At 25.9% G+C, this 23084-nt stretch overlaps 15 protein-coding genes across 15 annotated transcripts, besides 2 other annotated features; 9 read left to right on the forward strand and 6 right to left on the reverse strand.

Moving 5' to 3' along the window:
* Positions 1-136: 136 nt before the first annotated feature.
* EHI_163460 (uncharacterized protein) lies at positions 137-595 on the forward strand (the record flags this gene model as incomplete). Its single annotated transcript, XM_001913749.1, has 1 exon — positions 137-595. One exon carries the CDS (start codon positions 137-139, stop codon positions 593-595), a length of 459 nt encoding a protein of 152 aa, XP_001913784.1.
* A 172-nt stretch (positions 596-767) lies between these two features.
* EHI_163470 (uncharacterized protein) lies at positions 768-2204 on the reverse strand (the record flags this gene model as incomplete). Its single annotated transcript, XM_644871.1, has 1 exon — positions 768-2204. One exon carries the CDS (start codon positions 2202-2204, stop codon positions 768-770), a length of 1437 nt encoding a protein of 478 aa, XP_649963.1.
* A 78-nt stretch (positions 2205-2282) lies between these two features.
* On the reverse strand, positions 2283-4437 carry EHI_163480 (90 kDa heat shock protein, putative; the record flags this gene model as incomplete). The annotated part of the gene is made up of 1 exon (XM_644872.2): positions 2283-4437. The coding sequence occupies one exon, from the start codon at positions 4435-4437 to the stop codon at positions 2302-2304; it is 2136 nt and encodes a 711-aa protein (XP_649964.1). The 3' UTR covers positions 2283-2301.
* Positions 4438-4943: 506 nt separating this feature from the next.
* Positions 4944-5519, reverse strand: EHI_163490 (uncharacterized protein; the record flags this gene model as incomplete). The annotated part of the gene is made up of 1 exon (XM_644873.1): positions 4944-5519. One exon carries the CDS (start codon positions 5517-5519, stop codon positions 4944-4946), a length of 576 nt encoding a protein of 191 aa, XP_649965.1.
* Positions 5520-6052: 533 nt separating this feature from the next.
* On the reverse strand, positions 6053-6952 carry EHI_163500 (uncharacterized protein; the record flags this gene model as incomplete). The annotated part of the gene is made up of 1 exon (XM_648617.1): positions 6053-6952. One exon carries the CDS (start codon positions 6950-6952, stop codon positions 6053-6055), a length of 900 nt encoding a protein of 299 aa, XP_653709.1.
* A 656-nt stretch (positions 6953-7608) lies between these two features.
* On the forward strand, positions 7609-8400 carry EHI_163510 (exosome complex exonuclease RRP4, putative; the record flags this gene model as incomplete). The annotated part of the gene is made up of 1 exon (XM_644875.2): positions 7609-8400. One exon carries the CDS (start codon positions 7609-7611, stop codon positions 8398-8400), a length of 792 nt encoding a protein of 263 aa, XP_649967.1.
* A 262-nt stretch (positions 8401-8662) lies between these two features.
* EHI_163520 (uncharacterized protein) lies at positions 8663-9553 on the forward strand (the record flags this gene model as incomplete). The annotated part of the gene is made up of 1 exon (XM_648619.2): positions 8663-9553. The coding sequence occupies one exon, from the start codon at positions 8663-8665 to the stop codon at positions 9551-9553; it is 891 nt and encodes a 296-aa protein (XP_653711.2).
* A 102-nt stretch (positions 9554-9655) lies between these two features.
* Positions 9656-10230, forward strand: EHI_163530 (uncharacterized protein; the record flags this gene model as incomplete). The annotated part of the gene is made up of 2 exons (XM_644877.1): positions 9656-9909; positions 9972-10230. 2 exons carry the CDS (start codon positions 9656-9658, stop codon positions 10228-10230), a joined length of 513 nt encoding a protein of 170 aa, XP_649969.1.
* Positions 10231-10316: 86 nt separating this feature from the next.
* On the reverse strand, positions 10317-11305 carry EHI_163540 (b-keto acyl reductase, putative; the record flags this gene model as incomplete). Its single annotated transcript, XM_644878.2, has 1 exon — positions 10317-11305. The coding sequence occupies one exon, from the start codon at positions 11303-11305 to the stop codon at positions 10346-10348; it is 960 nt and encodes a 319-aa protein (XP_649970.1). The 3' UTR covers positions 10317-10345.
* A 440-nt stretch (positions 11306-11745) lies between these two features.
* EHI_163550 (uncharacterized protein) lies at positions 11746-12951 on the forward strand (the record flags this gene model as incomplete). Its single annotated transcript, XM_648622.1, has 1 exon — positions 11746-12951. The coding sequence occupies one exon, from the start codon at positions 11746-11748 to the stop codon at positions 12949-12951; it is 1206 nt and encodes a 401-aa protein (XP_653714.1).
* A 247-nt stretch (positions 12952-13198) lies between these two features.
* Positions 13199-13609, forward strand: EHI_163560 (uncharacterized protein; the record flags this gene model as incomplete). Its single annotated transcript, XM_648623.2, has 1 exon — positions 13199-13609. One exon carries the CDS (start codon positions 13199-13201, stop codon positions 13607-13609), a length of 411 nt encoding a protein of 136 aa, XP_653715.2.
* A 2532-nt stretch (positions 13610-16141) lies between these two features.
* Positions 16142-16320: a repeat region.
* Positions 16321-16636: 316 nt separating this feature from the next.
* EHI_163570 (uncharacterized protein) lies at positions 16637-17999 on the reverse strand (the record flags this gene model as incomplete). Its single annotated transcript, XM_644767.2, has 4 exons — positions 16637-16786; positions 16842-17250; positions 17311-17536; positions 17642-17999. The coding sequence occupies 4 exons, from the start codon at positions 17997-17999 to the stop codon at positions 16637-16639; spliced, it is 1143 nt and encodes a 380-aa protein (XP_649859.2).
* Positions 18000-18145: 146 nt separating this feature from the next.
* On the forward strand, positions 18146-19243 carry EHI_163580 (actin, putative; the record flags this gene model as incomplete). Its single annotated transcript, XM_648626.1, has 1 exon — positions 18146-19243. The coding sequence occupies one exon, from the start codon at positions 18146-18148 to the stop codon at positions 19241-19243; it is 1098 nt and encodes a 365-aa protein (XP_653718.1).
* Positions 19244-19585: 342 nt separating this feature from the next.
* Positions 19586-19740: a repeat region.
* A 67-nt stretch (positions 19741-19807) lies between these two features.
* Positions 19808-20863, forward strand: EHI_163590 (uncharacterized protein; the record flags this gene model as incomplete). Its single annotated transcript, XM_648627.1, has 1 exon — positions 19808-20863. One exon carries the CDS (start codon positions 19808-19810, stop codon positions 20861-20863), a length of 1056 nt encoding a protein of 351 aa, XP_653719.1.
* A 136-nt stretch (positions 20864-20999) lies between these two features.
* On the forward strand, positions 21000-22886 carry EHI_163600 (uncharacterized protein; the record flags this gene model as incomplete). Its single annotated transcript, XM_648628.1, has 1 exon — positions 21000-22886. The coding sequence occupies one exon, from the start codon at positions 21000-21002 to the stop codon at positions 22884-22886; it is 1887 nt and encodes a 628-aa protein (XP_653720.1).
* Between the last annotated feature and the right edge of the window lie 198 nt (positions 22887-23084).

Here is a 23084-nt window from a genome sequence, read left to right on the forward strand (position 1 = left end):
ACAAACTTCATTGGGTAAATCTATTGATGACTTAAATTTACATCCTAATGGTTATATTTTATCTCAACCTCAAGCTTATACTCCTTTAGTTATTCCTAAAGAAATTTGGAGACTTTGTGATTATGTACTTCCTTTTATGCATGACCCTACTTTTATTTCTTTATCACATCCTTCAATTGATTATGTTCCTATTTATTATGAAATATTACATTCTCTTGATACTCATTCTTCTTTTAATCCTTCTTTAAATTATCATCGTGTTTTAGAATTCTTATTAATCTTTTTAGTAAATCTTAATGACTCTATTATTCCTTCTTCTTTATATGAACATGTTATTTTATCCGCTGATAAACCTGATGTTGAAATAGATAAATTCTTTATTAGAAATAATGCTTCTATTCCAAATTCTCATTATAACCTTTTTATTTATTTACTATCTTTTATTAAAGAAATTCTTCGTCAAAATTCTTCTCTTCATCCAGAAGATCTTATCAAATACTTTTCTTCTTCTTTTGTTCGTCCTAAAGATGGTTTTCGTCGTCAATGTGATTCTAAAACTATTGAACAATTTCTCTTAAAATTTATTAAAAAATGACTTTTATTTTACTTCTTCTTTCTTTTTTTTTTCTTTTCATTAAATTTTCTTTGTTGTATCTTGTGTTTGTTGTTTTCTTCTTCTTTTTTTTATCTTTTAATATTTATCTACTTCTTTCTATTCATTTCTTTCTGTATGTTTTTATCTTTGACTTTAAAAATATCCTTTTTAATTAATGACTTTGTTTAATGAGTTTCTCTAAACCTTCTTTTCCATAACAAACATACAGTGCCATTTCTTCATCATTGTAATGGCAAGAAACAGATTCTAACTGTTTAATAACACACATATCATGAACTTTTCTAAGCGGAGACCTGAAAGAAGCAAAATGGATATTTCTGAATTTAAGTACAATTGCCAAATCTCCATAGTTCCTATAAAGAATTTCACCAACTACCCTTCCAACAAACTCACCAAGAATACGAATGATATCATCTCCACCACTGTCTCCTTGTTTTGTATATCCTTTTAATGATGGAAGGAGTATTTTTTGTGTGACCATTTTCAAATTAAGACAATCCTTAATGATTTGTTCTTTAGGATAGAAACAGCTATCAAAGGAAGAGTCTGTACCTTTGCAAACATTATCAAATTGGTCAAATGTTAAATTAGTATTGATCCGAATAATTGTTTTGCCTATTCTTACTTTTTGAATACATTGTCTTGTTAAATCAATATTAAAAAGAACAGAAAATGCAGAACATATTTTACCTTTATTTAAAGATAATGACTCACTCTTTTTTTTATCAAATAAATTTCCAGAATTACCTTCTCGTTTGCCATTAATTATGTCTGATATTTGTTGAGCGGTTATTTCATCAGTAAAATCTATACAATGAATACCAATTTCTATTTCATTTTGTGCAACAAAACAAATATGAAGAGCATCATCTCTCATTTTTGTTTCTTTATTATCTATAGTAAATACTCTTCTATTTCTAAGATCAAAATGAATTCCATCATTTTCTGGTTCAACACAATATATTATATTTGAGTCTGGAGTACATAATTGTGTGTTTTGTTGAGTTATATCATCACACATAATTATAATTGTTTCTGAATCATCCATTTCATTTGCTTTACTTTTTTCTTTTGTTTGTTTGTATTGAATAATAGATTCCACCTCAAAAATTTGTTCTCTTCGTTTGAACCTACCTTTAACTCGATGAAAATTAGTATCTGAATTGTTTATTTTACATACAGGTATTCGTTTATCATCACAAAAAAACATTCTATGTTCTATATATCCTGTACATTCTATATCTTGAGTATTATGAATTGAATCAACTTTTCCTACAGCAACTATTGTCCTGCCATTAACTTGTTGAATTAATTGAATTAATTGAATAATGTTTGTTATTTGAATTTGAGGAAGAAACATTTTAAAATTGTCATTTGGTTTTGTACTTTGAATGATATTTCCAGTGATAAGGTCAATCACCTCCCAGTAATTTGGACTTAAAATACTAATACTAACTTCATCACCATCTAATGCTCCATTACAATATAATTTAGGAATAATGATATTAACAATTTGATTTTGAATCATAATAGAACAATATGTTTTAGAATAGTTATATCGAAATATTCCATGAATTGATTGGTTCATTAATTGTAATTTATTAGTTTCTTTTAAAAAAGAATTTGTTATGTTTAAAAAAATAATAAAAACAAGTTGTTTTTTTTTGAAAGTAATTCAATTCAATTTAGAGTTCATTCTTTTGATTAACAATATCATCAACTCCAACAGTCTTTTCTTCCTTTTCTTCTTTCTTTTCTACTTCTTCAATTTCAGAAAGTTCCTTTTCAATCATTCTTTGAACCCATTGAGCATATTCGTTAGAGTCAGTGACAGTATATCCAGATTGAATCAATGCTGTATTATACATTCCTTTAACAAATTCGATTGCTTGTTCTTTCTTATCTTCTTTAATTAACATATTAATTTTTATAATAATGTCGTGTTCTCCATTAATGATTAAGACTCTTTTAATATTCTCTAAATTAAAGTCTTTCTTATTAGCAGTTGCATGTGCCTTAATAAGTTTTTCCATATTAGCAGTTAATCCATCTTTACCTGAAATAACTACACCAGCAACATTTCCAAGTTTATTTGAGACTTCAACCTTACTTATTTCTTTTATATTTTCTTGAATAAATTCTTTTAACTCATCATATTCTTTATCATCATTCTCTACTCCAAAACCGTCTTTACCAAGATCAACAAGTGTCTTTCCTTCAAAAGTATTAATACTTCTACTTGCTGCTTCATCAACTGGGTCTGTCATATAAATAACTTCATATCCTGCATTAACTGCTGATTGTGCAACAGGAGAATTCTTAGCTTCTTCTAATGAATCAGCACAAACATAATAAATTTCTGTTTGATTCTCTTTTAATCTTCCAATGTAATCTTGGAATGACATAGTTTCATTTCCAGAAATTGAAGAATGATACCTTAACAATTTAGCAATTCTTCCTCTATTTGGTACATCAGTAATAGCACCAATCTTCATTTGAACTGAATATTCTTTCATAAATGCCTCAAAGACAGTTGAATTATTTTCACTAAGGTCTTGAATAAGTTGAAGAACTTTTCTAACTACCTTTCTCTTAATTCTGTCAATATGTCTATTTTCTTGAATTAATTCTCTTCCAACATTTAATGGAAGATCATCTGAATCAATAACACCTCTAATGAAAGTCAAATAATCTGGTAATGTAGTGTAAAAATCTCCTGAAACAAAAACTCTTCTAACATATAATCTAAGCATTTGTTTTAATTTTTCTGGATCTTTAGGAGCAAATGGATTAGGTCCTTCAGCTGGGATATATAATAATGCTCTAAAGACTGAATCACCTTCTGTATTAAAATGTATTTTTGCTAATGGGTCTTTAGTATCTTTAGTTAATGCTTTATAAAATTGATTATACTCTTCATCAGTAACATCACTTCTCATCCAAATAGGTTTATTAACATTAATAGCTTCCCATGAAGTAATATTTTTTGTTATAAATTTATGTTTAACTTCAACATTCTTTAATTCTTCTTCAATAAGTTCTTCTTCTGTTTTACTTGTTTCTCCTTCTTCAATTCTTTTCTTTGCTTTTTCTTGGGCTTCTTGTTTCATAGCTTCAGTATCTTCAACTTCTTCTTCTTCTTTTTTAGTAATTTCCATTTCAATTGGGAATTGAATAAACTCACTGTATTTCTTAACAAGATCTTTTAACACATTAATATCCAAGAAATATTTGTCTTTTAATTCTAAAATAATTTTAGTTCCTTGTTCTTCCATTGGAACTTCATCTTCTTTTAATTCTCTAACAACAAAACCTTCACCATTACTTTCCCAAGCATAACTTTCTTCTAATCCAGCTTTACGTGAAATAACTGTAACATTTTCTGCTACAAGGAATGAAGAATAAAATCCAACACCAAATTGTCCAATCAAATTTTTATGATCTTCTGTTGATTCTAATTTCTTTATAAATTCTGCTGTACCAGATTTTGCAATAGTACCAAGATTCTTACCTAATTCTTCTTTTGTCATTCCAATTCCATTGTCGATAATATAAATAGATCCTTTAGCAGCATCAATACCAATTCTAATTTTAAAAGAACTTGGATCAATGTTTAGACTCTTATCGGTAATACAAAGAAATCTTAATTTATCAATAGCATCAGATGCATTTGAAATTAATTCTCTAAGGAAAATTTCCTTATTAGTATATAATGAATGAATAATAAGATGCATCAATCGTGAAACTTCTACATCAAAATTTTTTTTCTCTTGTGCAGACACTCCTAATAACAACAATAAGAGAGTGACAAAAACTAACATTTCCTCTTAATATATTTTTTAAGTTCTTCAACTTTAAATAAGTTTCTCTTATATTATCCACATACCAATGACGTGTCATGTTTAACTATTTCAATGGTTTTATTTACTATTTTTTATAATTTTACAAAAAAAAATAATGAAAGAAGATATGCTCTGATATTTTCATTAATCAACAAAAGAATCATATTATGTTATATATATCAAAAATAATATAAATTTTTTTGATATAGAATAAAAGATTAAAAATAGCATAAATTAACAAAAAAGTAATAAATTTTTGTTGTTTTTAGGAGTTGTTTTTATGAAACAAAACAACCTCCAAAACATATTTATAGACATTCTTTTTATTTTTTGTTGGAATTTGAAAAACAACAAAATACCAAAGTGTGTGAGAAACATTTATTTTTTTTTAACTACAACAACAAAGAGTTGGTTAAAAAAGAGTTACAAAGAATGATACCTGTCATAAACCAAATAAATTAGTAATAAAAATGTGTGTATAAACATTAAGAAGAAAAAACTACGATAGACTGATTTCCTTGTAATAGAGAATGTATCATTGGGTCATTTCTTTCAATGATAGTATTCCCATCACCTTCAGCACATTTTTCATATAAATATTGATTAATCTTCATTCCAATTTGAGTTATTTGTTGTCTAGAATAAGCCTTACGTCCTTTAAAATACATAACATTAACAGTCTCTGCTATTGCAGATTTATTTTTTCCAGTTGTTTTACTTGTTCTAAATGTAAATCCAAACTCATTTAGAATATCACTTAAAAGATGAAGAACTTCTGTAACTTTATTTGTTTCATATCTTCTAATAGCAGTCTTTTCTCTTAATCCATTAGAAAGATCTAATTTCATCATTTCTTTACATCTTCGTTCAATTAAGTCACTAATTGCAATTTGATCATCTCCTGAGAATTTTAATGAATTTACTGTTACAAGTTGTTGAGTAACAATAGCTTTTTTAATTGGTTTTTGAATAATCATAGAACTAGATTGGTTTAAAATTCCAAGAAAAAGAGCTTGTTGGTATACTTGGTAATTTCTCATTTCACGATATACAGTTGACATAGACTGATTATTAAAAAGATTGTTGTTCTAATTTAAATATGACTGTGTTTTTTATATTGTTAGGAGTATTCTATCTACTTTCTTTCAAACCATTTGTTTTATTTTTATCAATTTCTTTATAATTTTATAATTCAATCAAAAGATGGTTTTAATCTAAAAGACATAAACTCATCTTTTGAAACAGACTGAATTGAAAAAGAGTTATGAAAATTACCTCAAAAACTGAAGCAAAAATTCCATTTATAGAACTGTTGGTATATTTTTATTATTTCTTTAAAAATAAAAAGATAAACAAATAGGAAGTTTTGTTATACAAAAGTAATAAAAAACCAAAAAAATAGAATGATTATGGTAACATAAAATTTTATGAGATTGACCTTTAAGTGTAAGTAATATTTCTCATTTTATTATTTGAAAACTCATGCCTCATTTGTTACAACTATAATTGTAAAATTTCAAAAGATTTTACTTAACAAAAAAAAATTAATACTTCTTTATTAAATTTAATAGGAAATAAATAACAATTATTTAAGTTAGTGAGATTTCATAATAGTGTTTTTCATTAATTTAAATGTATCATCAGAAAGATTATTAAGATCAAATTTAACAGTTTCGTCAGCATTTGCGTCAATAATGTTTTTAAGTTCTAAAAGTTGACTTCCATTCATATTCATCATTTTTTGAACAACGTTTCGAAGTTCGTCATTACTTCTTTCTGGAATTGATTCATCAACAGTATCCAATAATGCTGAATTTATAGGTGGTGGTTGAAAAGATGAACTGTCATCAACCTTTTTACTCTTTTTTATTTTATTCTTTTTAAAAAAGAATGGGTCTTTAAAATCTTTTCGTTCAATTTTATCTATTGGTTCAGGTGAGATAAGTTCAATTGAATCTTTAAGTTCTTCTGTTAATTTTGCAATCTCTTTTTCTATCTCATCTTTTCTATTAATCAAAAATGTTTTTTCACTTTTAAGGTCATCAAGAGTTTTGTATTTATCTTCCATAATAATACGTTTTGCAAATTTCCCAATGAGATTTTCAATCTTCTTCTTTTTTAATGTCGTTTCTCCATCAAGAAGACCTCTTCCTTCTCTTCTTCTTTCTTTACTATTATCATCAGGCATAATATATTGAATTTCAAATTCTTTCACTGAATCAAGACACATTTGTGCAACTGCTGCTGTTGGAGTTCCTTCTCCATACGCTTCAATAAGATTAGTAAATAATTCTTTATATTCACTTACAACAGATCCATCATTTCGTTCAGTGATTTCATCAATTTGTCTTTTAACATCCATATTGTCATCAAAAAATGATAAATAACAATTTTTTTGTAAATATTTAAACAGTTCATTTGCAAGAAAATCACATGTTTTAATTGTATCCAAATCACTTAACATCCTCACTTGTTTTTCTCTTTTTAATGACATTTTTGTGTAAAATGATAAAAATGTTATATTTTTTTCAGTTATTCTTTTATTTTTTATTTTTGTCAAAATAAACACAAATATTTTATTCAAAACCATTATTTATCTTTTTCTAATAATTCTTTTAGTTGTAACAAACCATGTTTAAAATTAAATAGTTTGTTTTTATTCTAATTGAATTTTGTATGTTTTTAATATGATTGAGTCAAGAACATTTTCTTGTTAATAAAAAAACATTCTTTTTAAATTTGAAATAACTCATTAAATTATGAGTTTCTTATCAATTAATTATTATTAATTCAATTCTTTGTTTTATTGAAAGTGTTAATTAAATATAATAATTCATATAAAAACAAATAAAAAGTAATATAAAACATAATAATTTAAAAATATTCTTAAAACATTCACTTTTCATTATCACAATACTTATTTTTAATAAAGTGAGATATTTATTTCTTAAATCTATTTAGTTTTTGTTCATAAATTTCAGTAACTCTAAATATGTTATGATAATTGAAATAAATGGTTCATAACAAAAATAATACTCAATTACAACGAAGTATTATATTTAACAAAAAGAATAAAAACATTATTCAAGAAATTTTAAAATTCTAAAAATCAAAATATATGAAAAAAACTAAAATGAACAAAACTTAGCAATGGAAATAGTTCCCATAAATGATAACAATCATGTCACTCCAGGAGATGAGATTTTTTATGAAGAAGGATGTATTCCAGGAAATGGAATTCTAGTTGAAGGAAGTGAATTTATATCTTGTGTACATGGTACAGTAGAACGAATTAATAAACTTGTTTGTGTAAACCCAATAAGGGCTCGATATTCTGGGAATGTGGGGGATGTTGTTGTAGGAAGGATAGTATCAGTTGGAGTTGGATTTTGGAAAGTCGACATTAATGGAAAGAATACTGGATTATTACAAATTTCATCAATTAATCTTCCAGATGGGATTCAACGAAGAAGAACAGAGATTGATAATTTGAATATTAAAACGTTTTTTGATGTTAATGAATTAATTTGTGCTGAAGTTCAAAGTATGAATGGACAAAGTTGTATTCAATTACATACAAGAAATGAACGATATGGTAAATTAAATGAAGGGATATTAATACAAGTTCATCCATCATTAATAAAGAGATGTAAATCACATATTACATTATTTAAAAATGGGATTAAATTTATTTGTGGAATGAATGGATATATTTTTATTAGCCTAAATAATGAGAGTGATTATTCAAATGTTGGATTTGAAAGAGTTGCTCGTGTTGCAAATTGTGTAACTATATTACAAAATAAAACAATGCATATTAATGGTCCTATTGTTGAACATTTATCTGAAGAAACTGTAGGTTTAGGAATTCCTGTAAGTTTAATGTTACTCAAGAAAAATCAAGAATTAATTATTGCAAAATACGTTGAAGAAATGTCTTAAGAATAGTATTTTACTTGAAGTAAATTGAATGAATTTTTTATTTTATTTTCATATTAACTCTTTGATAAATAAGAAAAATAATATTAATTGTTAGAGATTATCTCAATAATCCATTGAACAAAAAATGACTTATCAAAACCTATCACATTCATTCTTTCCCCTTGCAGAAAACATCAACACTATTGTCCAAAAGATAATAAAGGATTGTGTTAATTCTGGTTTTACTATAATAAACCAAGAAGATGAAAATAAACTTGTTCAAATGGCAAATGATATGAGCAATAAAACAGAAGACTTGATGAATGAATATGATTCTTATGAAATGATTAAATCAAAACTAAAAGAAAAGACAGATTCTATTAGTGAAACGATTGTTTCATTAAGTTTACTAAAAAATCCTACGAGTATAATCGATGCTTTATTATATCTTAATGCAGATTGTACTTCAATAGTCATTATTGCAACAGTCTCTCCATTTTTAAGGGTTTTACACCAAAAAGAAAAAGCAACTTCTCTTATAAAAGGATTTAATCAAGGGAAACATTCTGTTGATGAAATTCATGAAATTTGCCTCACAATCACTGAAGTTGTTCATTTGCTTGGATGTTTAGGTGACTTAACCATTAAACAACAAAAAGACATTCAACAAACTCAAGAATGTACAAACAAAATTTACCAAAATTCACTACGAGAAATACAAAGAAAAATAACACAGAATGAAGATATTACTGAAGTGTTGAAACCAATTGACAAACAATTGTTTGTGATGATGGATGTTGTTTTAGGTATTCAAAAAGAAGTTGAAGATGAAATTCAAAAGTATGTTGAAATGAGGGTAAAATTTAATCAAGAATATGAGAAAAGAAAGGTACAAATGGGAATATCATCTGAACCAAAGAAAAGTAAAAACTCAAAACCAAAAGAAAAGGTATCTGAATCATTAGAAGAGAAAAATAGAGAGAAAGAACAACAAGAATATAACCAAACACTTCAATTATGTGAAAAAATTGCTAAAACTGCTACAAATGAAACTGGAGAAGAAGAACAAAAACAAGAAGAAGAAATAAGAAAAATAAAGATAATTATTGTTGGATCATTGGCTTTAATTATTCTTGGAATTGCAATGCTTTTCGTTCAAAAGAACAAGGTATGATTATTCATTGATTTAATGAAAGAAAAAATATAGTTCAGAATTTTCAGACAAGAAAGAAAAAAAATCAAGAACTTAAAAAAAAGAATCAAAAACTAAAGAATAATGGCAGCTGCACTTGCATTTATTAGTGGAGGAGATATTGAGGAAGGAGCAGTTTTTGCTAATGAGAGTCCATTTGAACGATGTGGATTACAATTATCAACAAAACAACGATTACTTGGATTTGCTATTTCATCAGGAATAGGAAGTGGTATTTTAATTATATTTGCAGCGTTATATTCAGTATTAGGAGATAATGGAGGGGTTTATGCATTTATGATATTCCATTTTATTGGGTTTTTGTGTCTTTTAATATCGTTTGTTTCTGATATTTTTAAATTAAAAGAAAGATTGAGATATAAACATTATTCACAAACAGACCATTCTTCTTATATGGGCCAATGGGTATGCTCAAAAAAATCACCCATCCATTTAGAGTTGTTTCATTATTAACTGTTGTTATTTGTTTATTGATTGTAGAAATTATTTCACCTATTCTTCGAGGAGATGCAACATGGTTTGTCCTTATGGGAACTGTCGGAGAAATTTTCTGTTTCCTCTTCTTTGGATTTTCTTTACTCCCATGTTTTGATAAAATTCTTGGAAGTTGCTGTGGTGGATTCTTTAGTAATCAATAATTTAATACTTTTACTATTCATTTAATAACGATATTCAAATGTCAAATAGATTAAATCGAATTATAAGCTATTCAATTAGACTCTTCAACAATGTTTATAACTAGAAAGAATAGAATTATTCTGGTTTATTCTTTGTTTTTTGTTGAAGCTTTAATAATAGTCGTTGTCTCACAAATGATTGCATAGAAAGAATCATATTACCAAATGTGTCTGTAGGATATAACCATGCACCAATATCCATCAAATAATGGAACCAATATGGATCAATATGATTTTGTTGTCCAAAGAATAAGAAACAATATTCAACAAATTCTTCTGGTTCTAAAACATAAATAGAGCTTTCTCTTATTTTTGTCATTTCAGTTTTAATATACCATGGACAATAACTAATACAATCAATTTTTCCTTTATATTCAGCATATAATGAATCATTAAATTGTTTAATAAATGCTTTTGATGCAGCATAAACTTGAAACATTGGAAATGGAACAGAAGATGTTGCTGAAGACATATTAATTATTAATCCATGTTCTTTTCTTTCAAGCATCATTGGGATTATTATATGAGTTAACATTGTTAATACTCTAATATTAAGTGAAACCATATTATTAATATCTTTTATATCAACATCTCCAAATTTACCTGGTAAATATTGACACATTCCAACATTATTTACTAATACACCAATATCAATTCCTTTAAGTTCATTTTCAATTTTGTTCCATTGATTGTTTTCATCAATGGAAATAAGATCATTAGCAATAACTTTGACATTAATTTGATATTTTTCTTCAAATTCTTGTTTCATTTGTTTTAATATTTCTTCTCTTCTTGCTATAACAATTAAATTAAATCCTTCTTTAGCAAATTTCTCAGCAAATGCCTTTCCAATTCCTCCAGCAGCTCCAGTAATAATAGCATATGTGTTTTTTCCTCTATATTTTTGAGGTGAACTTTTGAATAGTTTTGGTTTCACAAATAATTTCCATAATAAAATAAGTCCAGGAATAATGGTAACTACACAAAATATTCCTCCAACAATCCCTAGAATAAGTGCACCAGTATTACTTCCCATTTCTTGTTTGATTTTTAAATTCTCACCAACCCTTTTACTTAAATTTTTCTAATTGTCGTTTTTTTGTCATTCGACTTCTTAGTTTTTTAATATAACAAATGAATATGATTGTTTGATATAGAATCATTTGAAGTTAGATTATACAATAAGATTATCTTCAACAAATAAAGAACTTTCTGTGTTGAATTATCAATTCTATTTTTACATTAATCGTAGGGTTTTAAGTAATGTGTTAGACTTTCATTTTTTAAAAGAGAAATAATTAACACTACTTTTGTGTGATTTTCTGAGTTAGTGGTTGTTGATTGACTCGGAAATGTCATGTTGAGATTATGGGGAAATAGAAAAACAGAAAATAACACAAAAGAAAAAGAATAACAACAATGAAAATTTTTGAAAAAACAAAAATCTAACTACAAAGTTGAAGTTACTCAACCACAATGACTGCATTGCTCTTTCGATGTTTACAAGAGGCAGAAACATGTGTTGATAAGAAAAATAGATTTCAAACAGCAATAATCAAAACAATGAATTGTTTATTAACAACACTTGAAAAGATGAAAAAAGATACAATAAATGAGACATTGTCATTATTAGGATTAAATAATAAATATGCATTAACTTTATATGTTAGAGATAATCATTTAAGTGATGATGCCAGAGATAAATTAATCCGATATATTGGGTTTGATATTATAGATCTTTCACCGATTATAGAACAGTCTATAGAAGCACCTCTTGAAAGTACTGCAACAAGTCTTAATTGTCTTGAGTTTGATGCATTTAAATTAGTTGTTGATGTAATGAAAGAGAAACAACTTGATGTATTAGATGAATTAATACAAAATGGATTAATTTGTGATAGTGGACGAGTAGACTATATAATCAATGTATGTAAAACAGATGCATTATTAAAACGTGCTATTCGTGAAATTGAAAACATTAAAGATAAATTAAAACGAAGTGAAATAGATGAGACTCAAAAAAGAATTAAATCTATAGAAATTAAAATTAATCATATGACAAAAATGATTAGAGAAACAACAGATTCTAATTCTAATTCAATAAGAGAATCATTAGATATTCAAGATAGAAGTATTATTGCTTCAGAACCTTTAGTAGAAATTGAGATTAATACTCCTATGACAGAATTGTTAAGAATTAATGATTATGAATTAAAACAATTAGAATCATTTGTTGGAAAACATGCAACAGAGATTGTTTATGATACTCTTGGAGCAGTTGATAGTAGGATTTTATTTCAAAGTATAGTTCAATCAAAAGATTTATGTCTTATTTTTTATTGCAACAATTGTGTGTTTGGTTCTTTTCATTCAGTTATTCCATCAAGTCGTGGAGTTTGGTCTAATTCTGATCCAACTACTTTTATTTTTTCTTTAAGAAATCCAATGAAACGTTCTCCAATTAAGTTTCCTTTTACTGGAAAGAAAGGAACTCTTAGGATAGAAGATTCGTTAAGTGATCAAGCTCTTCATGTATCTTATTTTATCCACTTGGCATCTACTGGGGCATTTGTTATTGATAAAGATTTTGCTAGTGTTTTCTTTTCTTTGGAAAATCCTCAATTTTTTTGTGGAACTCAACGTGGAGTACTTACAAGGATGGTAGTAGTGACAATGAGATGATATAATTGAAGGATTGTTTTTATTGATGTTGCAAATTGAAGAGTCTCAACAAAGAGGAATCTAATTTAGTTTAAGATGAAAACATCAATACATTTATTAGGGTGAATGAGTTTGAAACTATTCCATATATATTAAAACACAGAAAAGGAATATCATATTAACACGACTTACGAAGAAACAACATGGTCTATTTTAAGGAAGTGTGAATGACTTAAAGAAGAACAACAAGAACTCAAAAATCACTTGAATGAAATCAATTGAAAATATCATCATAAACGAAAATATGATTGTGTCGTACCTCAAAAAGGAATTAGAGTTGTTGCAAAAAGGGGTGAAGTATGGAGAAGTATTAAAAATATATTCAACATTCAACAAGACTCTTAAACCAATCTATGAACCAGAAATTGATGTTATTAATACAACAACAGACTGTGATGAAACAGAGGAAGAGAACTTTATTGAAAAAGAGGTGTCTCATAAAAGAGATGAGTCAAAAATAGTTAATGAAGAAAGAAGGAATAAACGAAGAGTGAATAAACAGAGAGAATTTACAAAACCATATCATTCAATGATACATAGTGACCCTACATTGGATGCTCTTGATGATATTCCATTGAAGAATTATCAAAAAACAATTAAACGTTATTTAAAAGAGTAAAACTAATAAATTGTTAACAGTTTTTATAAATTTTATGTTCTTTTTAATGAGACAAAAATAATATACTTCAAATGAGATGAAGAAAATGATATTATGAAGAAATGACTGTTTTATAATACACATATCTTGTTGTATTAATTGCAAATATAAGAGATAAATTGATTTATTTTCATTTATATATCATATAGAATATGGATTAGAACAGAATGATTGAATTTATGATGGTTGAACATAAATCCAACAATTTAAAAGTATATAAAAACAGTTTCATATGAAGTAATAAAATAGATGAAATAATGTTAATAATACATTAAATTAACAAAATATAAAATAATAAGAATTAATTTAATACAATAACACAGAATATGCAAATCATAAAAAACAGTAAAATTCATAGATAGTGATGAAAAAAATTTCAAATAAAGATTGTTGATTGTGTTTTATATTTTATGCGAAGAATGTTTTAATACAAATACCAAATATAATATACCATTGAAAATATTCTTAATTTGAATAGAACAATATAAGACAATGTAATACCAAAGTCTTTAGATTATTATTGCATAATGTGAACAATGGAATAATAATGATGGAATCTATAAAGAATTGTTCTGTAATAAGAACAATAAATTGTAGAGAAGTTAGATTGAATATCATTTGTTAAATCAACCACTGTCGCACCACTTAAAAAGAGGAATTTATTAAATTTGAATATTGATAGTCAAAAGTAAGAAATTTATTTAATAAACTACTTTCCACTCTTCTTCATCTTGAAAACGAATAAAATCAACTAAAAATAAAGTTATTGTCAATGGCAAACAAACTAATAACCAAAATTTGAATCGAGACATAATTTAATAATAAAACTCACATAAAAGAATGTCTATTAAATGTCATAAGTAAATAACATTAAAACATCTCTCCAATGAAGTAATTGAAAGATAGATGGTATTGAATCATTAACATAAACACTTTATATGAGATTTACTTGAAATGTGAATTATAATAACACTTTATTATTTGTTCAAAATAATGATAATGAGTATTTCCTTGTATAAACAAAGTTTTTAAAAGAATGAGACAATGGTTGTTAATACTTTAATATAATTGTATGTTATTTACAGAAATAAGAAAGATAGTTTAAATATGTTAACAAGTAAAGGAGAAAATTGGGTGATGATTGTTGGTATATTTTGAATGTTTTGAATGATAAAACAGAAGAAATAAAAAATGAATTACTACCAACAAATATATTGTATGACTAATGAAAAAAATAGAACACATTTATAGAGATTCACACAACAACCATATTTAATCTGTTTGTGTTTTGTATTTTTATAATATACCATACCGATCAATGATGTTATTTGAATAAACGAGTATTTCACAAAATAATATCAATTAATGTTGTTCATTTGATAAAGTAACACAATTAATTTTGTCTAATATAAATGGATAAAATGGTTATACAATCAATAAACTCAATATCACAAGACTTTTGTCTTCTGCACTTAATTCTTTTTTATTATTTCATCAATCACTTTATTTATTTTTATGGTAATCAATTTCCAGTATATCAAAATATGGTAATGTGACACAAAAATCAAATTAGTGTTTTGTCACTTACAGTATTTAAATAACTAAAGACAATTGGTAAAACATTCATAAATATTGGTTATAATATTTTTAACAACATTAATTAACAATAAACTCATTCTACTTTTACAATGAAAGGAAAAAGAGACACATAATTTCACAATTCAAATTTCTTAAACCTCATAAAGAAATATTCAGATGAGAAGAAGTTATTCATTACGAACGAAACAAGAAATATAAAAATAAAGAATTACAAAATACAATTAATGTGTTAAATGATATTTATTCTATGTCTCTTTTTATTCTTCATGTAAATGAAAATACAAAATATCAATAATTAATTAAATAAAATAAAAGAAGAAGTAAATTATTTAAATATTGATATTTGAATAGAATATAATGAGGAATATATTATTGACAAATAAAATAAATAAGAGATTAGTTCATCTTTCCCAACTCTCGCACTTTTGACAAGCACAAATCTGGCTAATGCCAGTAAATGCTCCAAAGCACTGGTCTACAATAAACACTTCGGTATTACCCTCAGCTCTATTGCTCAACCTCGGTCTTGGTACTAAACTCACTTCTTTCTTATTTATCTCTTTGTTCTTTTCGTTCTTTAAATCTGAATATCACTTGTGATTTAATTAAGAATTAATATTTCATCTGTTTGATATATGAGTATTTCTTTTTCTTCATCTCATTTTATATCTTTTGTTGTATTTGATTCTATTATTTATTCTAATTTTATGTTTTGTTGTGTTTGTTTATTATTTCTATTCTTTATTTGTATATTGAACTTTTCATAATACTATCTTTATCTTCATCTCTTGTTTTGGCTTTATTTTTCTTTTCTTGATAATAACTTATATATTCAACAAAATACATTCATTATCAAATATACTTATTGTTTATTTCAATAAATAATACCATCATAATAATATATCCTTCCTTAATAATCATCCATACTAAATATTCAAATAATGAATAACCATTTAATCTTGTTTGAACAGTGCCTTAAAAAAAAAGCACTACCAGAAATAGACAATAACTAGCATGTTCAATAATTTGATTTATTATAATGTTTCATGTGGTGTGTCTGACTTGTGACATTTAATTTTCATTTTCTTTATCTCCTTTAAATACTCACAATATCACAAAATTAACTAACAAATACAAAAATGAGAAATAAACAGAAATAATAATCAATAAGAAACAAATAATAAGCAATCAATTAAGTATTGTAGAATTGGTTTCTAATTAATAAGAAACAAAGAAAAACCAAAGAAATAATAAATAAAAGAAACAAAAATGAAATAACACTTAGATAAATAGAGGAATTGCCATACAAACGATGAAAGATGATGATAATAATAAAAATAAAAAAAGTAAATACTAAATAAATAAAAATATCCATTAAGTCAATAAGAATTATTTTGATGCCAGTTTCACAAACTCTGATTTATCATAGGAACTAAATGATGAAGTTGCAACTTTTAAAGTATTTCTAAAGAAATGACTAATTATTTCTTCATTTATTTCAGTGTAAGTTTCTAGAGTTAAATGAACTTTACAATGCATCTATAATAATGAATAAAGATATTTATTGAAATTGAAGAATAAGAGAAAGACAAACTTGAGAAAGAATTCCAAAGACATACTTAATGAATGGTGTTGCTTGACTATAAAAAGTATTAAAAGAAGAAATATATTTCAATCCAGATAATGTTAATGGGTTTATATTTTGAATAGGTAATAATTGAGACTTTAAAACAATTGTTCCATTTTCTGTTGTTCCTTCAACAAAATAAATAATATGATTTGATTTGACCAACTCTAATTTTGTTTTTTTGAATAAGGTTAATGGAGTATTAAAAATACTACGTCGTATAGCTTGGAATAAATTTAGTTCATAAACATCTTCTGACTCAATGTTTTGTTCAGTTGGATAAACAAAGACTGCATTAAGTAAATAACGATAAATAACAATGTCAAGAAATGACTGATGATTACTAACAATTACACGTTTATTTGTTGATTTGTCTCTAATGAAATTTAATAAAGATTTTTAGGTATTTTAAAAAGAATAAAAGAAAAGAACAAACGTAATTTGAATAGAATAAATCCCACAAACAAATAATATAATTCTCAATAAACAATTTTGGATAAATTGAATTATTGAATTCATTGGTAACATTTCTGAAATATATAAAAATACTAATGCGTCTATTACCATTATAACTTTAATAGGAAAAACAACAATACCAAATAAGAGTGTTTGTATAGAAAATTGATTTTGTGTCATGAATGGATGAATACCTGTCTTAAAATCTCGCCATTTACTATATTTCTCCATCAAATAATAATTAATTAAAATTATAAGTTCTTTTAAATGAAATTTTAAAGAAAAAAATGAACAAATTTAATTGATGATACTTTCTTCTCCTTCTTTAACAAATTGCTCTAATGAATCTCCAATAATTTCTTTCACTAATTTTGCTTTTTGAACTATTAATCCTAAATGTGCAATTCTTGAACCTATAATTACAAGAAAAACTGATGGTGATAATGGGGTAACATAAATTGGTCCATTTTCATAATGAAGTATAATTTCTCTTACTGAAGATTCATTATTAAATTGTTGACTAAACATAGAGGCAATAACTTCAGCATGTACTTCATCACTTCCAGCATATGTTAATACTTTTCCTTGTTGGGTACAAATTGTAACTTGTTCAATATTGACTGAAATCATTGACTCGATTGTTTGATAAAGTTGTTTTACATTAAGCATGACTATAAAACCTTTCTTCTTTTTCAGTTTGATTTTCTCTTTTTCATTTCACTTTTACTATTCTAAACTATTAGTAAGCTATAATTTATTGTTTTTATCTTGAGATAGAAAAATCACTTCTAAATCATAATTCATCTCCCTTCATTATGAACACACCAACAATAATAATTGATAATGGAAGTGGTCTGATAAAGGCTGGAGAATCAAGTGAAGAATTACCAAAAATTGTATTTCCATGTGTTGTAGGACATTCTAAGGAAACTAACAAACTAGAAAATATAGGAGACTTTGCTCGATTTTCAAAAGACTTGAATTTACAACAACCAATTCAACGAGGGATTATCAATGACTGGAATGATATAGAAGATATTTGGGATTTTGCTTTTGAAGAGTTACAAGTAGAATCAAGTGACCAAGTTGTTATGTTAACTCAAGCAGCATTAACACCACCAATTCATAAAGAAAAAATGGCACAAATTATGTTTGAAGGATTTGGTATGAAAGGATTAGATGTTATGATGCAGAGTTTATTAGAACTTTATTTTAGCGGAAGAACAACAGGAGTTGTTGTTGATTGTGGATATGGAATGTGTCAAGTTGTTCCAATTTATAATGGATATATGATGGAACATGCTACTCTCCGACTCATGTGTGCAGGAGAAGAAATTAATGAATATTTAAGAAAATTATTAATTGAACGAGGAATAATATTTAGTACTGAGAGTGAGAAAATTGAAGTTGAAAGAATAAAAGAGCGATTAGGTTATGTTGCATTTGATTATAAAGAAGAATCAACATTAGCATCATTGTCTAGTGAATTAGATAAGAAGTATGAACTTCCAGATGGTCAAATAATTTCTATTGGAAGTGAACGATTTAAATGTAGTGAAGTATTATTTGAGCCAAATATTATTGGAAAAGAAACAAGTGGAATTCATGAAATAACATATAACTCTATTATGCAATGTGATTGTGATTTAAGAAAAGACATGTATAATAACATTGTTCTTTGTGGTGGAAGCTCAATGTTCCCTGGAATGAAACAACGATTTATTAAAGAAATTACAGTTTTATCCCCTCCTACTATTCAAATTAATGTTGATTGTAATAGAAAAAGAAAGTATGGTGCTTGGATTGGAGGAAAAATGTTTGCTAGTTTATCATCATTTGAAGAACGTTATATGAAGAAAGCTGAATATGATGAATTTGGTGCTTCTTATATTAATTCTAAAGATAAAAAATAAATCTTTCATTTTTCATAACTTTTTAAGTTATTTATAATATTATTATTGTTTTTTCCCCCCTTCTTAATAATTAATTATTGAAAATTTGCAAATTATTCTTTTCAACTCATTTTATATCTTTTGTTGTATTTGATTCTATTATTTATTCTAATTTTATGTTTTGTTGTGTTTGTTTATTATTTCTATTCTTTATTTGTATATTGAACTTTTCATAATACTATCTTTATCTTCATCTCTTGTTTTGGCTTTATTTTTCTTTTCTTGATAATAACTTATATATTCAACAAAATACATTCATTATCAAATATACTTATTGTTTATTTCAATAAATAATACCATCATAATAATATATCCTTCCTTAATAATCATCCATACTAAATATTCAAATAATGAATAACCATTTAATCTTGTTTGAACAGTGTCTCACCAATGACCACATAACAATTGACAATTCAATGATTTGATTTATTTTAGGGTTTGTGTTGTGTGTGTGATGTATTGTTTAAAAAAAAACATAAAACAGAAAAAACTAGAAAACATACTTAAATAATTTAAAGTTCAATAATGAAATTATGTGATACTTTGCTTTTTGTTAGTACTTCATTAATGGTTATTTCTTTATTTGTTGCAGGTATAACCGACAGTCCAAAATATCATAATATAGAAATAACTGATTGGTTATGTAGCCATAATAGATTATTATGTTTAAAGAATCTACCACAACACAATACCCAGTGTGAACCTCAACTTCCTTTTAAAGCAGCAACTTCAAGAGATGTTGTTATAGGAATGTTTGTACCAAAACGTGGATGGACTGAACAACACTTAGAAATGATGTCATTTGTTTTTTATTTAATGCGTCAAACCATTCCAAAAGCGCATTTAGTATTATTTTTAGCAGAACAATTAAAAGGGGTTGAGGTATGGGATAAAATGGTACAAACATATTCCATTGATGCTATTTATGTTAATGTACCAGAAGGATGGAATATGGTAAATTATAGATTTATGTTGTACAAAGAATATTTAAAAGAACATGAAGGAGAAATTGATAGAGTTATTTTTTGTGACTCAAAAGATATTTATATGTTAAGAGATCCATTTAAACAAATCAATAACCAAAATTCATTAATAATTGGAAGAGAATTTAGAAGTTCAGAAGATGATGACTATTATTCATATGATGGGTTTTATCAATATTATAATAATTATGTTTGGATGAAAGATGCATATGGTGAAACCTTTACTAAAGAATTAAAGGAAAAAAAAGCACCAATTAATAATGCAGGTTTTGGTGGTGGTGATGTTCATTCAATGATTAAGTTATTAACAATATGGACAAATGAAATGGTTCGTATTGGAGGTCAACAAAGATGGGGATTTGATCAGGCTGTGTATAATTACTTAATATATAATGGAACTATTAGTTCTCAATTTCCTTATGCTCATTTTGCTGATTGTAAACATGACAGGATTTGTATGTTTTCTGAAAAGAGAGTTAATCTTGTAAAAGGTATTCCTTACTTATTTGATGGGTGTATTCCTCATGTGTTACACAGAGATGGATTGTCTTTTAATATGATGGATGTAAAAAGATATCCACAAAACAATTTTAGTTAAAATTATTTATTTTTACTATATATTCTATTTTATAATAAATGGAGAATTTAAATTGAGTTAATAAAATTATAAAAAATTATTAAAATTTAGTTTATAAAAAAGAACTTGAAAAGAAAAGATTTAGATTTAAGAAAAGATGAGTTTCTTATCAATTTTTCAATTTATAGAAAATCCTCAAAATACTGATCAAAGCAAACATATGGTACTTGTCTCAGCACTTCATGAAGTTGTTATAAGTAGAGAAACAGAAAAGAATATTGATTCAATACATCGTTGTGTAAATGAATTATTAAAATTAGTTAATGTTACAGCTCAACCAATAAATGAAAAAAGTGATATTAATGAATTAATATTTCAATTTCTTATTCAATTAAGTATCTATAGATCTATGATAGCATTCAAACTTGATGCAACAGAAGTTGGTCAAAGTCTAATAACTGTTTCAGGGAAATTATTATACCTAACTTCAGGAAAAGGAATTCTTGAAGTTCTGGTTGGTGATCCTTTAAGAAATTTATCTGAAGCACAAATTAATCAAATTCAACATGATGATATTTTATATGCTCAACTATCCAGAATTAAAGCTGAATATGAAAATGCTATCATAAGTCAAAATACAAAAATTAATAATGAAATTGATTCAACTGATATGGAAATTCAACAATCAAAGATGGTTATTGCAAACACAAATTTTGCTTTTAAACAAAGGGCGAATCAACAACAAATTCAAGCTATACAAAATAGACTTCAAGAACTTAATCCAAATGCTTCTATTAAAATAGAGAATGATGTAGATTTAGATTTAAAGAAAGTAGATGTTTTTGTTTCTACATTAAAAATGTCAAGTTTATATCCATGTTTAAGTCCTATTACTCAAGCACTAATTAAGTCTGAATGTAAAGGTCTTGGTGTTATTTGGCTTAATACCCTTAAACAAGTAAGAACAGAACTTATAAAAAAAATGTTTATTGAAAGTAAAAATAATGGGGAATTAGATACAGCAATACAAATTAATATATTTGATGTTTGTGGAGAAACTGTTATTAGTAAATATCGTAAAGAATATGAAGATAAGGATAGAAAAATTCAAGAATTAATGAATTCTCTTAGAAATGCACATCCCTATCATTTTAATGTTGAAACACCATTTTTGTTAGAAGAAAAAGGTGTCTCAGCATCACCTTATTTACCAGTTATAGAAACATTTAAAAGAATTAGTGTTTCTAAATACCCATATCAAAAACTCACAATAGGAGCAACTTTATTACATGAAATAGAAAATGTTATTGATGGATTTTATTTAAGAACAGGAAAAAAAAGAGAGGTATTAGGAGCTGAACAATTGCCTCCACTATATTCTTATTTATTATTTAAATCAAAATATCCAAATGTTTATAGTGATTCTATGCTTATACAAGATTTTCTTGATGATTCTAGTGCATTAGATAGAAGAGGTCATTGGATTTCTGTTCATATGCAATGTGTTGAATTTATTTTATCATTAAATAAATACCAAATGGATAATAATTTAATTTCAAGTTTAATTACTGAAGGGCATGAAGGAACAGTTATTGTTATTGGAATGGAAGGTATTGGTAAAACAACACTTGTTAAATCTCTTAATATGAGAGAAATTAAAACTGTTGATGAACATTGTTTTGGAGTACGTTGTGGTAAATTAGAGATATTAGAATGGGACATATATGGAGACAAATCGGATATGATTCCAATGCAACAAATTAGGAATATTAGTGGTGTGGTTTTGTGTATTCCAAATATTGATGAATATACTATCAATACATCATTCGCTTTAGCAGCTCCAGTATTAAATTCATTAAAACATCCAGTCCCATTGTTATTATTAATGACTCGGCATGATATTTGTCCTACTATTACTCTAGAAAATTTCCCTAAATTAACAAATTTAATATTCAGCAATATTAGTCGTTTAGAACTATCATTATGTTCAGTTAATGGAGGTTATGGAATTTATGAATCTTTTATGAAACTTAGAGCTCATTAATTTAAGTATTCATTTCATCAATTAATTATTTACTTTAATAAGTCGTTGTGTTTTGTAACAACTTTAAATATAACTAAGTCATAAAATAATTTTCTTTAAAATTATAAGACATTTCTTTATTCTTTATTGTGATTTGACTTTTTATTTAAAGGAGGTTTAAAGTGTATTGAGAATTTTTATTCCTTTACTTTCTTAACA

This window comes from Entamoeba histolytica, genomic scaffold, assembly GCF_000208925.1.
Source record: "Entamoeba histolytica HM-1:IMSS scf_1104750518765 genomic scaffold, whole genome shotgun sequence".
Taxonomy (NCBI): Eukaryota; Evosea; order Mastigamoebida; family Endamoebidae; genus Entamoeba; species Entamoeba histolytica.